This window comes from Schistocerca cancellata, chromosome 6 (genome assembly GCF_023864275.1).
Source record: "Schistocerca cancellata isolate TAMUIC-IGC-003103 chromosome 6, iqSchCanc2.1, whole genome shotgun sequence".
Lineage (NCBI taxonomy): Eukaryota > Metazoa > Arthropoda > Insecta > Orthoptera > Acrididae > Schistocerca > Schistocerca cancellata.
The window spans coordinates 290,309,082-290,328,375 of record NC_064631.1 but is presented as its reverse complement, the minus strand read 5'-3'; the positions used below and the strand labels follow the sequence as shown (position 1 = coordinate 290,328,375).

General features: G+C 36.4%; 1 protein-coding gene across 1 annotated transcript in view; it reads left to right on the top strand.

The window, feature by feature from the left end:
* The first annotated feature begins 1,144 nt into the window (after nucleotides 1-1,144).
* The window catches only part of LOC126088296 (short stature homeobox protein 2-like), a 107,401-nt gene continuing 89,251 nt past the window's right edge, over nucleotides 1,145-19,294 (top strand). The window contains exons 1-2 of the mRNA XM_049906426.1: nucleotides 1,145-1,360; nucleotides 1,427-1,582. Coding sequence (XP_049762383.1) covers nucleotides 1,145-1,360; nucleotides 1,427-1,582 — 372 coding nt within the window. The remainder of the gene's footprint in view (nucleotides 1,361-1,426; nucleotides 1,583-19,294) is intronic.

Below are 19,294 nucleotides of genomic sequence, written 5' to 3'. Positions count from 1 at the left end.
GGTCATTATAGACACCTCTAGAACGCTTTTGGGGGCCTGCTTCGCTCTCACAAACGTCGGTCAGTAACTGATTGTAATTTCGTAACCTGTAAGCAGACTGTTGCGACGTACTTGCGGAAACTTACCAAAGACTTGTCGAATACATGCCACACAGAATGATTGCTGTAATGCATCCCAAAGGTAGACCAACACGCACGAGGTCATAATGTTTAGGCTCACTAGCATATGTTCTGATATTCCATATACAAGTGTTTTGCAAGTGTTTTGTTTACCAGGCGACAATGTGGAAATGTTGATGTTGATGGGGGAAAATGATTGTGTTACACTAGCCTCTACAACACCACGTATAGTGACTGTATTTGTAAATAGCCGTAACACACACGTGGTCGCCCTGTGCCAGCTGCACGATGCCTATCTGACGGCTTCTAGAAGCAACAAATACGTGATTTTCACTAATTCTTGTAATTATTAACCGATATGAAAATTTAAAGGGCTGCGAAAATCTACTCAGTAAGAGGTATAATCTTACGTCAAAGGTATAACAGTAAGTCAAATGTCTGACTATAGTCATCCAGTATTTGCGAATGACAGCATTTAGCGACTTCCAAGAAACTTTACACGTAATATCCAACCCTTCCGAAACTTTTTTCTCACTGACGAGCAATCTCCCTCCCTCATTCCCCACAAAGTAATAAAAGGAAAAAATGTTATCGCTTACTATACTTTCGCTGTTCATTTAATCGAACTTCAGCATTACGCATGATGTCTTCATTTATTACTTCTTTACTATTAACACTATTCGCAACACATTTTGCACACAGTCTCCACATATATCATTGAATGTAGATACAACATTTTATCATTGTACGACGTGTAGTTCAGGAGGCATGACTTCATAAACTTTGAAATGCGTGAATAGCCTTTTTATGTTTCCATAAGTCTGTTAGTGAACAATCAGTAGTTAGAATTTTGTGTCTTCAACAATAAAAGTTTTACATGCGTAACATCAAATTATTAACACATTAACTTACGTGTAATTGTAAAGTAATTAGAAGTTCCAACCTGTTTTTTACGTGGAAGATCGTTTGCTTAAAGGACCTGGAGTTGGGGGTTTATTGATTTGATTAGAAACCGTTTGTAAGGCATGGTTGCAAAGATTACTGGTACCTATACTAAAGTAAATGTGACGCCAGGAGGCACATGTGCTGTGATAGGTGTCCAGACTGAGCGCCTGTGTTCGGTTGTTGTGCCCGCAGGCGGCGATCTGGAGGCGGACGTGGACCCCGAGGAGGCGGAGGAGCTGTCTGCCAGGTCCCGCCTGCAGCCGCAGTCCCAGCTGAGGGGCAGTCCGCCGCCCCCGGTGCCCACAGCCTCCGCCGCCTCCGCCTCCAGAGCCTCCGCACCGCCCCAGCCGCCTCCCCAACAGCAGCAGCAGCAGAACAAGCAGCGCCGCAGCCGCACCAACTTCACGCTGGAACAGCTGAACGAGCTGGAGAGGCTGTTCGACGAGACGCACTACCCGGACGCCTTCATGCGGGAGGAGCTGAGCCAGCGGCTGGGGCTGAGCGAGGCCAGGGTGCAGGTGAGTCATGCATGCACTAAAAATGTAGGCATCTCAACCAAAAGTGCCAAAACTATAAAAACATAAAATAATACGAACCAAAATCAGACAATAAAGGAAAATACAGGTACTAGCGAAATCACAAACTTTAAACAGAAGTAACTAAAGGTGTCTAAACTCGCTTCTCTGCCACGGGCCAACTACGAGGGTTGTTTTTTAAGTAAGGGCCGTTCGCGCGTATAGTCCCGTAGTTCGCGCGGACGCCGCAACAAACCACCGCGCCACTTGCCGGCATCCTTCCCGTTCACACTGATGCAAGTTGCAGCTCTGTAGGTGACGTGTACGCATCGCTGTGCTACTTTATAATGTTTACGATTATTGAATCGTCTGCCGCGTCTGAGATACGGTCAGTGATACGTTTTTTGACCACAAGAAGCCTATCAGCTGCAGAAATTCATCGTCAGTTAACAGAAGTTTATGGCTTGAATGCAATGAGTGAAGGTAAAGTGCGTCAATGGGTTAGAGAGTTTAAAAATGGCCGTCAAAACGTGCATGACGAAGAACGCTCAGGCCGGCCCTCTGTGATCACTGATGATTTGGTAGCTGCAGTCGAAACAAAGATTCGTGAGGACAGAAGATTCACAATTTCCATTATTTCTTTGGAATTTCCACAAGTTTCAAGATCAGTTTTGTACAAAATTGTGTCAGAAAACCTAAACTTTAAGAAACTGTGTTCTCGGTGGGTACCCAGGCTCCTCACAGAGGACCACAAATGGAAGAGATTTGCCACTTCATTGGACTTTTTGATTCGTTACGAGGAAGAAGGGGATGACATGTTGAGTCAAATTGTCACTGGAGATGAAACATGGGTATCCCATATCACTCCCGAAAGCAAGCGACAATCGATGGAATGGCGACACACAACCTCACTCGCCAAGGTCAAAGCCAAACAGACGCTGTCAAAGCGCAAGATTATGGCAACTGTGTTCTGGGACCGGCGCGGTGTTTTGCTAGTGGACTTTATGCCACGAGGACGACAATCAACTCAGATGCCTACTGTGCAACTCTAAAAAAGCTCCACAGAGCAATTCAAAACAAAAGGCGCGGCATGCTGACAAAAGGAGTTTTGCTCCTGCACGATAACGCTAGGCCTCACACCTCTCAAAGGACTCGGGATTTGATTGATTCTTTTGGCTGGGAAGTTTTGGACCTTGCACCATACAGCCCTGACCTTGCTCCTAGCGATTTTCACCTTTTCCGGTACCTGAAACACCATCTTGGCGGGCAGCGCTTCAATGACGACGATGAAGTGAAAGCGGCCGTGAACTCTTGGCTGTCGGAGCAGGCGGCCGAATTCTTTGAAGAGGGAATTAAAAACTTAGTTGTACGGTATGACAAGTGCTTAAATAAACAAGGCAACTATGTAGAAAAATAGGTAAAATTGTGTAGAATCAGAAAATAAAAGGTTTTTTACAAAAGTATTTGTATCTTTTTTTAAAATAAAAACGGCCCTTACTTAAAAAACAACCCTCGTACATTGACTTTCACTTACAGTTGTAACACAATGACCCTAGACAGCCTCGACATGCGCTGGAAAGCATATACCATAAGGACAAAATGTTTAGAGTCTGAATTAATGAAGAGTTAGATAAAAGTTAGAATGGTGGTTTTTATGCTTGAGATGCTTTCCAGCTCCCCCCTCCCCCCCCCCTTCGCCCTGCCCCTCCCTCTACATACAACCATGACTCAGTAGAATGCACGGGACGTTCATACTATCACGTTAAATGGTCAGACTAGTCCTTGACCATACATGTGAATTTTTGCAGTTGCTCGTTTTGTAGTTGGTTTGTATTGATACAACCAAGTAGACAGCAGTGGTGACTTTTACAGAAAAGAACTGCCGCGTTTTGCTTTTAATCAAGTCGTGGCAGACGTCAACGTGTCGTTTTCGTTCAGGAGTGAACGTGTCCGGAATAAACTTGACGCACACTTTTCTCCTCCTCAAAATATTATGGAAAATATCTTCATACTTGATGCCCCATTGTGTTACGTGACCCAATAACTTCGACATGCTACAGCCGCACGTCTACTACTTGGCATCACCTGTACACAACTGACTGGTCGAATCTACGTCTTTTTTTGTGTACACAGTTTTTAGTTTCAGCTCCCACCGTAGTTACTGCGATTATGTAGCCTATACGCCAGGAATAAAATCAGTCATAGAAATTTCGTTGTGGAACGTGTAAATGAGTATTCGACAGTGTCCTAAATAAAGACAATGACGCTAAGTAATTATAAATCCATACATATCCGTACAGAATTTTGGTCCATTACTTACGACTAACACCCTGATGAACTTCTGTTTTTTATGTTGCTTTTATTTTTCAAAACATCTAAAATTTTATATTGTAATTAGTCCCTCAGTAAAACATTGGAGAAAAAGGAGACAATAGGAGCTAGATGCCTTACCTGCTACAAAGCAGTATACGGAATCTGACTTTTGATACAATCATTATGAAAGGATTTACTTATTTCCTAAATATGGGAGCTCCATTTAAATTCTGCCAACAGTTTAAAAGACTACATCTTCTTCAAAGAGGCACAGTGAAATGAAGAAAACGACACTTCTCATGACACAGTTGGCACGAAGGCAGGACGAGGAATACCTGTGTGCGGAAGGTGTTGTCTGTGTTCTGTGTCCTGGCCATGACCACTGCCCCTTACGCTCCCAGGCAGTTGGTATGAGACATTTTTTGAGGTTCGCAGCATGCAGACGTCCAGCCACTCCGAGTTTATAATAACATTTTGGTGCTCAGTTGCATTGTCCCGATTCCCGTATATTCAAATAATTTGACAGTGCATTTGGAAGAGACCAGCAGTCATTGTGATGAACTCATGGCCCTTGTGTCCTTGGGTCTTGATACGGTTCTGTCATCCATTACTTTGGACAGAAGCTCACAAGGTCGACTGCAAATTAGATGCCACCATTTTGCAAGTGCAACTAAGTCGTGCAGGAGCCACGTGAAAGTCGTGCAGGAGCCACGTGACAAAAAGTCACCACATCCCATCCAGTATCTTCTCGATTGCTCTCTGATCCATTCAACTCACTCTGCGATCTCTCTGACCTATCGTGAGATTATCCACACACAGTATCACCTTTGAAAGCATAGAACTACTCGCAAGTGTAACGGAATGTTGTCTATGTCTCTATCACCCAGGTTTAGTAGTGCACCAATAATGCCTCTGCCTTTTAAGTGATTATTAATGCATTGTTTTTTTCTGTGCTGATTTCTTTGCATCTCTGTTAGTGTCTCTCTCTTATGGAGGAAGTATCGATGATCCTTAACGGCTGCTTTCTGCTGTATGAATTAAATTTATCTCAATATATCCAAATTCACTACAATAACTCATTTCATATGTTGGAATCTCGGTTCACACTTAGTTTCCAACATAGTTCTGCTGGAAGTCTCTGCAAGCAGGTATGAAACCAATAGCTTTCCACTATCATCACTGAGAAAGAGATAAAATTCAATTTCCCTTTTATCACATCCAACTTGAATTAGGACGAAATTGGATTGCCAAAGCACCATAACTCATTGTTAGCTCATGGCTAGTATTAAGTGGACAGGTAAGAAAATCTATGAAATGGTCATCCCTGAATCTATGAGAAAAGAAATCTGTGGAAAATACTGACTAGAAGAAGAGACAAGAAGAAAGGACACGTGTTGGGGCAGAACTTCCATGGTAGCACAGGGAGCTGAGCCCATTGTGTGCAAGTACTACTCTGAAATGAAGAGGAAAGGGGAAGTTGTTAGAATCACCACACACTGATAGCTACGTCATGTTGCTGAAGGAGGGACCCTAGTATTATATGAAAATTCCTGGCTGGAGATTTAAATTACATAATCTAGATTAAATGGTGATCAGAAGAATAGCTAACACTCATCAAGTCAGGCTTGAACACCACTGTCCTGTACTAGATATGGTCCTTACCCAGCCAGTTTCAGGAGCACCTACAGCTCAGAGTAGACACTGAACTATAGTGAAACTTGACTTTTTCACATACACATCAATTCTGAAGGTGAAAGGAGTGTAGCTACAAAGCAGGGCTATCAGACCATTTCTGCATTTAGTCTCATACTGCACAAATATGTACCCTTAACCCCATTTTATACCTTCTGTAACCCCTTTTGTTTACCAAATCACATCACCTTTTAGTTTTAGTTGTCTCACACTAAATTACAGTAGTGTCATGATATATTTAAAGTAAAATCTATGATTCTACAAATATTCCAAAGTATATCATACAGAAATATACAAAATCTATTAAAAAACTATAAGTCTACCACCTTCGATTCTTTAAATATCGATCTCCCTTGTGTAAAACAGTTCCAAATGTCTGATTACTTTACAAATGAGTTAATGTGTTAAAATTTTGATCTTGAGCATATAAGTGAGAAAAAGTTCAGAAAATTATGTTTAATGTTTGTTGGGAGTCATGAATGGCTCTCATTATCACACACAGAATAATTACAGCCTGGCTAATTTGCTTTCTGTTTTAAGCAAAAGCTAGTTTTTCAACATCACAATATTTAAGATGATCTTCTGAACCACATTCAGTGGTATATATGGATACTGTCTACAAAATGTGTTGGAAACAATGTTAGTAGTAAAGAAATAATGAATTAAAATGTCATGTCTTATGCCAGCTATAGTTTTACTGCATGATAGGCGAAAATGTAGTAAGTGACAAACTTTTTCCATAGGTATTGTTACTTAATTATAGATGTTCTAACTTCATGTCTATATATCCAGCAATATGTCAGCATTTTATGCATATCTCTTGATTTAAAGAATTAGGATATGATTAAGAAAAACCGATTTAATCCCAAATAATAATATAAGCTTAGGAAAGCATTCAAACAGGTTAAACTTAAGGTTTTTTGATCCACTTAGGTTTATGGCTTCATCATTAGATAATGTACCATCCTATTTGAATAAAGATCAAATTAAGAATATCAAGAAGGTTTTCTCAGAACATAGAGTAGCCCTAGTTACAAGCAGAGGAGTTTATCTTGATTAAGAGCAAAACAATCATTAATGAGGATGTAGCAGCAGTATCTATACAGAAGACAGAAATTATGCTTAGCTGACAAATTTTTATAGGTATCACTATTTCAGATTGATTAAACGAACTAATGTATGTTTTACTATAATATTATAGCACCAAACTGTGAATACAATATTGAATTATGATATAAAGATCCAGATTCTTATATATATATATAATATGAAAAATGAATATTTCTGCACAGATATAAAAGGAAGTTTTAAGAAAGTTGAAAAATTAATACAGTGGAAAAATTATGAAAGAATTTATAGAATTCATAACTAAAATATATAACTATAAAGTTCAGGAAAAAGATGTTACTATAGTAAAAGGTCTGTTATAAATAATAGATCATCAAAGATTGTAAAATTGCTTATTCAATATCAAAGAGCCAAATAGATTTATGACAATAATAACAAATCTTTAAAAATATATATTATACACTATAGAGGTGTACAAAAAACTCTATGTCCAGTCACTGAAGAATAGTTTCATTAAATAAAACAGAAACTTCACAATGCGGTCATTACAAAAAAATTCAGTAATATGAATCTTTAAAATATGTCATTTACATTGCTCTGCAAAGTTCTGTAAATTTTTTCTTTCCTTTAACAAACCTACAGATTCCTTAATCTTGAGATCTTTTATACCTATCTATCCCCATAAACACCAGCTACTGTGTAATCACGCAACAGAGACAAACAAAATAAAAATTTATCAAATTTTCCTCATCGTGCTTGATCATTTATATACATTGTAAACAACATGGGTCCTATCACGTTTCCTTGGTATATCCTAAAAATCAGCTTCACCTCTTCCAAGTTGGTTCTGATAAGAGCGACATATCAAGCTCTGTCTGCAAGATACCAACCTGTGTGCCGATGCTATAGCACTGTGAATCTCATGGGAGTGAGTTAAGTTTGACAAGATCTCTATTTGCGGAATCCATGTTGATTTTTATAGAGAAGATTTTAATTCTCCGAAAACATCATAATACATTATCGTAAAACACATTCTATAATTCTACGACAGATTGACATCAACAATATAGGGCTATAATGAAGTCCATCTGTCCTATGTGCCTTCTTGAAAACGGCAATGACCTGCGCTTTTTTCCAGTCACTAGGTACACTTGGTTGATCCAGCGACCTACAGTAAACTGCTGCAGACACGGAGCAAGTTCTTTCGCATAATCTCTGTAGAATCTTAAAGGTACCTCATTTGGTTCTAATGTCATTCCAATATTAAGCAATAATAGATGTTTTTCTGTTGCACGATCAGTTGTCTAAATGTTTGAAATTTCAAAGTTCGTGAAGGTGTTGGAAAGACCCACCTTGGTTCAATAGCTATGCTAGAAAACTGCTACTTAAACAAAGACAGCTTCTTCATAGATGAAAGAAGATCTAAAACTTAGCAGAGACACAAAAGCTGGACAAAGCAGAAATGAGTGTAAGGAGAATATGAGAGGAGCGTTCACGACTTTGTCAGTTAATTTAACTGAACTAACTAAAAACTCTAAGATGTTTTCGTCTTACATAAAATCAATAAGTGGCTTGAAAACATCTATTCAATAGCTTAGTGACCATAATGACACCGAAATGGAAAATGACGGAGAAAGCCGAAATACTGATTTTGTTCTTCCGAAACTGTTTTGCAGTGGAAGATCATATTACAGTCCCTCCTTTCAATGTTATGAAACACATGAAATGAAATCGCAGATGTGAATGATGGATGTTGTCGCCACAGTGCCTGTTCTTTGGAGATGAACACATCTCGAAGAGAGCTTTGTATTGTAATCAGAATAACACAGGCAATGCAATATTGTATTTCTCTGCCAATACTGGGCAAGCGACTTTCAAGTACAGTGTCTGACCAGTATAGCAATATACATAATGGATGTACAAGTATAAGTCGTATATGCATGATTGGTGACATATGAAAGTTTGGGTCTGGCTGAGAGTCGTGCACAGGTCGCTAAATTGTAAGGCGACCGTTCGCGACAAGCGGGAAATCCGGGTTCAAGTCCTGATTTTCCTTGTCATCATTCCATTCTACGCTGATGACTGTCGTTATTCGCAATTGCGAATTCATTTCATGTCTTTCATAATGGCTGTAGTCGCCAAAGTGCCTGTTCCTTAGGACATACATGCATGGCAAAAGGAACTTTTCATTCTAATCATACTAACACAAGCACTGCAATATTGTATGGTGAAGGATCAGTTAATTGTATCATTAATACACTTCCTTTTCAAATGCATCTACCTGGTTACTCTTAATGTGGTCCAGGAAGTATATCAGATGAAGGATTATCTAGAAGTGACAAAGAAGTTAAACCTTGTAAAACATGTGATATTACATATACGGGTTATTGCAATTTAGAGTACAAAAACAGCATGTAAAAAGCGTCATATAGCTACAAAGGAAAGATTACACATATCAGAAATTTCAGTTGAAAAAAAAGAGAGCTGCAACATCTGTTGTACAAATTAAATAGAGAAAAAGAAAAAAAGAGGAGCTGGTATTGCAACTAATGACTGTGGTTAAGGAATTTGAAATTTTTCACTAGTAAATGAAATTTAATATTTATCATAATATTACTGTGTGTGAAAACCTAAACTAAAATATACAGAGATTAAACTACTATTTAACAAATAGAAAATCTAAAGGGAATCGAATTAAAGAAGATAGTAATTTGATTTTACCGTTACCCAGTCCACATCTATAACAGATTGTAGAAAGCAAGAAACTTCTGCATTAAATCAACATGAAGCCAGAATTCGTCCACTGCTATTTGCTGCATGAGAAGCTTTTGGATCATTAGCTGGTTAAGCTACACCAGTTACAAGTGCAGCTCATTAAAAGAAGGTGCTGAATAAGCTGAAGAAAAGACGTGTAACTTCGAAATTAATGAAAGAATCACTCAGCCATTAATAACATCAGAAAAAATAATAAATTGGATGCATCCTCTACGTTATTTTGTTGGTGAATAATTAATAAAGGCATTTGAGATTAAGAACTTTGGAAGTGTTTTTTGACTGATTAAGTTTCTTTAATATTAGAAATAATTAAATCTGGCAATGAGAAATTAAATTTATTGGAACCTGTTTGTATACACTGGATTTGTTGTTATAGCTACACTAATAACAGATTTGTCTCTGATTTATTTGGACGAAATGATGAAAATATTGGGTTAAATATGTGGGATCATTAAGCTATGTCATAATGAAAATAAAATTCCAAACTCCAAGGAATACATATGTGTGATTTTGTGTTTATTTGTTTAAAACTATTTTGTGAAGGTTTACTGAAATTTTGAAGCTAATAAATAGATTTTTTAAATACACAAATTGGAAAAAAGACGAGTGAGATGAGCTAAGAGAACATCGAATTTCGAAAGTACTTTGCTGTTATCCTTAATAAATATAAAAAATATATCAATTTCATAAACAGATGATTAGTTAATTGAAGTGTAGCAGTTTCAATGGTTTAGTTCGACGCGCAAGTCGCCGAAGTGGCATCAAATCAAAAGACTTTCACCAGGCAAACTGTCTACCCGACGGTTGGCCCTAGCCACACGAATGGTTTAGTTAATAAGAGATATTTAAATTCCAATCTTGCACAAACTAATATTCAGTATCAGATCTCTTGACAGCATTTAATAATTATAGTTCTAAGAAACTGATTGAGCAAGCATTTTAAAAAATAAAAAAAAGATAGATTACAGCCTTTGTAGTAGCCAACAACAAAACTGATGAATAAAGTCTGTGATTAATAGAAACTGAATTCATGTTTGTACAAACTGATAAGCAACTTAGATTACTGTATCAAAGATGAAATCATTTTTTCTGGTAGGGGTCAATGTAAATTACATCCTACTGATTATAAAGTGAAAATACCAGGGTATAATGGAGAACAATCAGTTGATGTTCTGAAGACTACTGAGTAACTAATTTCAGAAATCATCCATTGATTTATTGCTTTAGATAAAAGTAAATTAGTTAAGTAAAAGCAGAGAAGATTTGACAATATTAATTTTTGATTAATTGTCTATCATTTATTCAAGATATCAATGAAAAGAATTAACTCTTTTATTTTTTATTATATTTTTACGATAAACAATAATTGATGTGTGACTACCAAGAAGTATTCAGAAACTCATCATCAGCAAAGAACAACAACTACAAACAGAAGACAGTGAGCTGAAGGTAATTATACAATATGGAAAAGCATAATATGTAAATTTGTTAATTGCATTTCTATGAAGAGGTTCAAGAGATAGAAATGTATGTGAAGAAACTTTAAATAATTACAAAAAATGATGAGTAACAATTTTATAGCGACAGATATTGTTTAATTGGGATTGATAATTTATGACCAGCAATTATATTAGAAATAGTTTCAGGAAACTTGAAAGGAATTTCAGAAGTAATTTTCATAATGAAAATTAGCATATTTTTAAAGTTTTCATTGGTTGAAAGTAAAACAAGTCGAAATCTATGTGATGTTTTTCACATACCATTCAAAATAAGATCTCATAAACATTTTCAAACAGAATTTTTAAAAACATGAATGAATGAATATTAAGGTAATCATTATTCTACTTTCATATAGACGAAGGTATCTGTTGCAGAACAGTTCAATGGAACACACAAAAAGAAAATTTGGAGAAATTTGCTACAGCAGTAGGTTGATACAATTCCAAAATTAGTTGAAAAAATATGAAAATACATGCAACAATAAAGATGTAATTAAGCACAATGAGCTAGTTAGACATCCATTTTTTAAAACTGCACCACATGCAATATTTTATGTTTCAAGTTGGAGCTAAAGTAAGACTCCACAAATCAAAAGGTATATTTGAAATGGGATGTACGACCATCTGGTGAAAATAAATATTTGAAGCAACTGATGAAGTAGTAAGCAATCTAATGACACCTAACTTGAAATATATAGAAGGTATTTTCTATGAATATGAATACAGACAACAAACTATCCACATTTATGTAACACTGAAGAAGTGATAATAAAGGTAAACAATGAAGTATATGCTAAATGGTTAGGATTTAATAAATGTCAGAATAAATTGTAAATATAGATATTGTAATTGTTTATGGTATGGTTTAATCTTGTAAATGATTACTTACATCTTCTGTAACCAGCTTAGTGTATTTGTTGTTTAAATTAAAATAATTTCTTTAAAAATAATATTTCTGTTCAACAGTTGTTTTATTCTGTTGTATATGTTAACTGATTTGGATTATATTTAACTCTTAATACCTCATTACAATTTGGAGGTCTGTCTTCAACTAATTTGTGTTTATAACTTTCTTCTAAGAAGTAATTACAATCTCATAGGTAATCATATGGAATTTCTTCATAAACTAATCAACCAATACTGAACATGGTGCTCAACTTACAACTTGCAATTGGTAGCTCGGCATTTACCTGTAACATTTAAGGTTACAACTACATTTACCTTTATGATTATAGTTAATATTTAACTTTTTAAAATTTTTGATCTTATTTAGATTTTTTTTTCTAGATTTGTTTTTCAATCCAATGTAATAAAGTGAAATTTGTCATTCCAAAATTTACTCAACGTTTTTTCGTTTTATGAAACTTTAAAGCTCCACCTTCAAATTCGTCATAAATAAGACTTAAAATAGGTATCATCTTGTTAGAACATATATAAGAAATTATGGTTTTCTCTCATGGTTTGTGTAGGAACTTTCTAACATATTTGAGATAATAAAATCAGACTCTTCGCTTCTCTCTTTCTCTAGAATATATTCTCTTGTTACAACCTCATTTTCGAGAGTAACATCATCAAGTAAAACATCTGAATTATTGTTGCACTTATCTAGACATAGATCATCATCATTATCATTGTTTTCAGCTAAAATAATTATATTAGTATCGATTTTGTCTTCTGTGTTATTACATGATATTTAGGTTAATCCAAGCTAATACAAATAATTCTTATTATTTTTTAATCATCATGCTGCTAAAATATGATGACAATCATTAGAACTGTTTTTCATATCTATACAGACTTATAGAATTATTATAATTTTTCACATTGACATTACATTTTAATAACCTTTAGTCATATCTTATCACCCCAATCAGATTTACTCATTTCTAACTTCAACCTCTTTTACTTTATAAATGAGTAGATTATTCCTTTTCAATGATAAGACCTCAATTTTCAGACAACAATTGAGTACTTCTTTCAGAGATGAGTTTAAACAACTTTCAGAAGTTGAATATGAATCTACATTTATCAATTCAAGCGTTACATCCAATACTACTAATATTTGTACAAAGAAACCTGTCATAAATATTATGGCAGATTAAGTTTCACATAGGGTTGTTACCGAGAGAGATGTTAAACTGTATCTGGAGGTAAAATATAGTATTGGAAATCTTTTAGGATCTAGCAGTTTTGCAGAAATGAAAGGCTGTTAATAATCATATTCTTAAGATTATTACATTTGAATTAATTAATGTCAGTTTTAATTTAGCTGCTTCAGTGTTCATTAACCATGGTGATCTTTTCGCTGATAAATGAATGTCAGTGCTTGTTTTAAGCCTAATACAGAGTTTGATGTGTATCTTATTTTGAAACCAAATCGTTGTTTGTTTGTACTAATTCATAATAAAGTTCAACATCTAACAATAACGTAAGTGATGAGAATGGTGAGCTAACGATTTTAAGTCAGCTGACGTAAAAGTAATTTTCGAAATGAGATGAAGTGATTTTTTGTCCTATATAAATGAAAAAGTTGGAAACCATCAGTTTCAATCATTTCCAAATAATGACAAATGTAGTGTAATTACATTAGTTCAAATAAAGATGTAGAGATTAATATAAATATTGGTAATGAGTGGGTACTGCCTAAATGTGCCTTTTTTGTGAATGATTTTTAGTATTCTTAAAGCTGATGGGACAGGTTAACCTATATATGATGGAAAAATTTAAAAAAATGTTAATGATTTCTGTATTGCAAAGCTTTTTGAGTTCATTAGCATAAGGAAAGGAAATTATTTCTAGAATTGAATTTCTATTTTTATCATCATCCATTACTATAGTTAACTTGAAATGTTTCTGATAAAAGATTTTTGGAAAGTGATGTCATGTAAAATGGTAATAAAACTAAAAGGAAGAATTAAATTCTTTCCCTATTATCATTGCTGGAGAGATTCTTTAAATGCTATAAAGAAACATTTTGAAAGGAAATCTAACTGTACTTTTTACCTAAATATCAAGCAATGTAGATTTTCTCTGGAGAGGGCAAATTTTAATGATGCAACAAAATGAAAAACTACTGTGGGAAGTATGGAGTATGAATTTCCAATTGTCAGATATGTCTCTGTACACAGCATTGAGTTAGTTAAAAATAATCTTGAGAATAATAAAATACCAATCTCATCTTAAGAGCTACAAGCTAAAGAGTTTGGAAAATTAAATGGCAAAAGTAATTTCGAATCAGATATCACAAGTCAGTATACATCAATGGAATTTGATAGGCTTTCCTTCATTTTTGTGGTATTTCAGACAGAGAGAGAGAATAACACTCATTGCCATTTATCCCATCTTATACTTTATCTAAGCTCCACTAGAGATATGGAATTTGAAGACAACAGATAAATTTCTGAAACCCTTTGATTATCCCTACAGTTTTAAATACATTATTAATTTGAAAGAAAATGCATTTGTGAATCCTTATAATTTTATTGCAAATTATTCTTTTTATGCTATAAATATGAGTTGCAGGAGGAATCTCTTAGCAACTCAAAAAACAGCTGTGAATCTGTGTTCTGTATTTGGTAGTAAGACACCTAAAAATACTTTAGGTTATATAGCAATAGTCTTGTAAAGGATGAAAAAAATCAGCTGACAAGTTATGCAACACAGGTTTATTAGAACCCTCGAGCTAGGTTTAGGTAATTATAAAATTATCTTCTTTAGAAGGAGATTGTTACACCTAGAGACAGAAAATTAAAGTAAAACAGAAATAGTAAATACTAGAAGCTTACCATAAACACTTCCAAGTTACATATTGTGTTGGAAAGGTACATTGGAATAAAGAGGCCTGGCTCTTGTTGAATATAATTTCACTTCAAAAACAATAAAATGACAAGTCATGATCATCAGATAACATCAGTGTCAACTTCTCATATAAAACTTGTCAACTGACTAACATACTAGGCACTTAAGTTTACTATAACTCTAAATACACAGAACACATGTTTAACGTAGAAGAAATAATTTAAAATTATTTAAAAAATCCTTGTCTTAAAACTCATTACAACAGAAAAATTCTATAAAAAACATAAAATTATCAGAACAATTACAGGTACACTGCATGAATGTTCCCTCTCCAGCAACATAGGCTGTTGATTCACCGAGATGAAATATGAAGCTAAAAAATTTTTAAATTCTAATTACAACTGTGACAATATAAAATAAAACATGATACCATAAAATAGTTGTGCATATTGGATTTTTTTTTCAATATGACAACTGGACTGCAATCTAAACTATCTAGTGCTGAATAAGTGACATAAAATACTGTGTACATGAAGTAAATGACATCCTCAACAGAGTACATGCACCCAGTAAACAGCTCTTAAGTGGCCATGAGTAAGGGCGGAAAGCCAGCGAAGTAATTCCTATTGTTACGCTTCAGCTGTTTCTGCTACACTCCTGGAAATTGAAATAAGAACACCGTGAATTCATTGTCCCAGGAAGGGGAAACTTTATTGACACATTCCTGGGGTCAGATACATCACATGATCACACTGACAGAACCACAGGCACATAGACACAGGCAACAGAGCATGCACAATGTCGGCACTAGTACAGTGTATATCCACCTTTCGCAGCAATGCAGGCTGCTATTCTCCCATGGAGACGATCGTAGAGATGCTGGATGTAGTCCTGTGGAACGGCTTGCCATGCCATTTCCACCTGGCGCCTCAGTTGGACCAGCGTTCGTGCTGGACGTGCAGACCGCGTGAGACGACGCTTCATCCAGTCCCAAACATGCTCAATGGGGGACAGATCCGGAGATCTTGCTGGCCAGGGTAGTTGACTTACACCTTCTAGAGCACGTTGGGTGGCACGGGATACATGCGGACGTGCATTGTCCTGTTGGAACAGCAAGTTCTCTTGCCGGTCTAGGAATGGTAGAACGATGGGTTCGATGACGGTTTGGATGTACCGTGCACTATTCAGTGTCCCCTCGACGATCACCAGTGGTGTACGGCCAGTGTAGGAGATCGCTCCCCACACCATGATGCCGGGTGTTGGCCCTGTGTGCCTCGGTCGTATGCAGTCCTGATTGTGGCGCTCACCTGGACGGCGCCAAACACGCATACGACCATCATTGGCACCAAGGCAGAAGCGACTCTCATCGCTGAAGACGACACGTCTCCATTCGTCCCTCCATTCACGCCTGTCGTGACACCACTGGAGGCGGGCTGCACGATGTTGGGGCGTGAGCGGAAGACGGCCTAACGGTGTGCGGGACCGTAGCCCAGCTTCGTGGAGACGGTTGCGAATGGTCCTCGCCGATACCCCAGGAGCAACAGTGTCCCTAATTTGCTGGGAAGTGGCAGTGCGGTCCCCTACGGCACTGCGTAGGATCATACGGTCTTGGCGTGCATCCGTGCGTCGCTGCGGTCCGGTCCCAGGTCGACGGGCACGTGCACCTTCCGCCGACCACTGGCGACAACATCGATGTACTGTGGAGACCTCACGCCCCACGTGTTGAGCAATTCGGTGGTACGTCCACCCGGCCTCCCGCATGCCCACTATACGCCCTCACTCAAAGTCCGTCAACTGCACATACGGTTCACGTCCACACTGTCGCGGCATGCTACCAGTGTTAAAGACTGCGATGAAGCTCCGTATGCCACGGCAAACTGGCTGACACTGACGGCGGTGGTGCACAAATGCTGCGCAGCTAGCGCCATTCGACGGCCAACACCGCGGTTCCTGGTGTGTCCGCTGTGCCGTGCGTGTGATCATTGCTTGTACAACCCTCTCGCAGTGTCCGGAGCAAGTATGGTGGGTCTGACACACCGGTGTCAATGTGTTCTTTTTTCCATTTCCAGGAGTGTATAATGAGTTTTGAGACAAGGGTATGAAATAATTCGTTTTTAGCATCATTTGCTTTAGAAAAGTCTTCTGTATGAAAGAGCAGTGTTAATAATAAGCTTATAATTTTCGATAATCATGCACTATTCTTTTGGCAGTTATTGATTATTTGTGGTTAATCATGTGCAATTTCTGTCAATTGATTTTATGTAAGCCACTCAGCATTCATATTTGTGCTTTTCTCGCACATTACACAAATGATGCCCTCTGTAAAAAGTTACCTTATATTAAGAGCCTAGTACAGTTGACAAGATTGTGAAGTTCACAAGACAACACACTCTTCTTCTGAACAATATAATTTTATAAATAAAGATACCAAGGTAAAGGATTGTAATAAACCTGTGTTACATAACTGGTTTGAGGGTTTTTCGTGATTTTCAAGACTTTCGCTTTACACTTGCTGTTTACAGCCATGTTCAAGGTTTTTATGTAGCAATGTATGGGGAACAAAACTTGTCTTATTAGTCAGAACATAAATTTTTACAGAAAATGTCCAAGATGTGTCTTAATGCGTTTGTTATGTATGTAAATTTATCAGCTACTGACAAAGGTGAATAAGATACTTGAGTTTCCTAAACTATCGAAGCTTAGGATCAATAAAAAAACATGAAGTTACTGATACTGAAATTGTTGATACAAATATGGCAAGAAAGTTAACAGTATTTTAAATGCTAGATACAAAAGTAGTTTACTTCGCACAAATGGAAAAATTTATAATAATGCACTGTCAATGCTAAATGGTAAACCTGTTTCTAGAACATACACAGGTTAAAAGGATATGGAGAACGAAATACTAATGCATGAAACTAAATTTTCTTAACATATTAATTCTATAAATACGGCGTGTTTTCTATATTGATATTTTAGTGTATTTTTGTATAATTTGTATATTTATACACTAGATATTTTTATACAGTTGTATTGTAGATTATACTTTAAATGTAGTGTAAGAGTAGTGAAATTTAGTGTGAGACTACTAATACGAAAAGTGACAAAATTTTCGATTTCTTAAAAAAAGAAATAGGCTTCGGTGCACATTTTTCAGTGTAGTAATGTGAAACACTAAAGTGACCTCTTTGCCTTAGTTTACATCTGCTGGTAAGTGACAGAAAGACTGAACATAAACCTTTGTCTTTGTAGTCTGATACTTGTCCACTCAGCCACCAACTGACAAATGCAAGGACCATACCATTGCTTTTTTTCCATTTATGATCATAGATTTGTTACACCTAAGTACTGTTTCTCATCCTAAGCCAATTGGACCAATGGTTAAGTCATTCGACCACATTAAAATCCCTGTAATTCCTTATTGAGTAGTCTGCAACGATTTCCCTAAGAAGACACAGGCGCGAGCCACCTTCCCTATGCCGGCAATGCAAATTTCTGAGGTATTCAGATATCGTTTCTGGACGAACTATTAAACATAGAAACTTGAAACTTGGTATTCACATTTTCAGTAATAATTGCTTTAATCTAGTGCAAATTCAGGCACATCGTATTTGTAGAGACCGTTTGATATTTTTTCAAACATTTGGTTTCGGTTTTTTTGATAAAATTTGTAATTGTTTTTGGCCTACCTAAAAAGAAATACACACACAATGACAAATGTGCATGTGTTTGTTCATTTGTTGTCTTGGAACAACTGTACAAAATTTCAATGTTCTGTGACAAACCATTCAGGAAGTAATGGTACCTACAGGATAAAAAATGTAGTTTTGAGAAAACTTGGTTTACAGTTTTATTTGTATATTACTTACAAATTTTTGTTACAGTACATATAATTAATATTTTCATGCACCATATTCAGCATCATCTGAATTGTAGGCATCCTCCCTTCTTTTGTTCTTGGCTCTTCTTCTTTTTCTCTCTTCTTTTGTGCATTTGAGACCAGCTATGTCTGCTTTAGGAATTCTTGAAAAATCGATATTACGCAACGCCGGTCTAGTGATTCCACCTGCATTTACTCCAGGTCTCTCCAGTACCTTAGTTTTCTTGATGTTCCATCATTAAAACACAAAACAGCACCTAATACCTCAAATTTTAAAGTTTCATAGCGTACAAAGACCGTTTTCGGTAGGCGATTCCAAATTACAGAGTTCAAAGTCATTCAAATTTTGAGCTTTTCAATGTAAGCACTTCTTGAGTAGATCAGTACTAGCCAAGTCCCTAAATATAGGTTTTATCCCATTCATAACTGCTAGAGGTAAAGAGTGTTCGTGTTTATAATTTTCACCAGAACATAATGCCCGATTATATTTGCACCTATTTTCAGGACCATTTGGGCAAAGGCTGTGTTGTCGGTCTTCATCACTTGATACTTTATGGAAAAATATTGCACGTGCAGATCTTCTCATATTTTCCAAATCATTACAGTTCCTTCTTGTGGCTAAGCCATAGCAAACTTGCAGCTTGTCTGTTTCAGAGTTTGTAAGATGTTCTTTTTCTCCAAGTTTTTTTC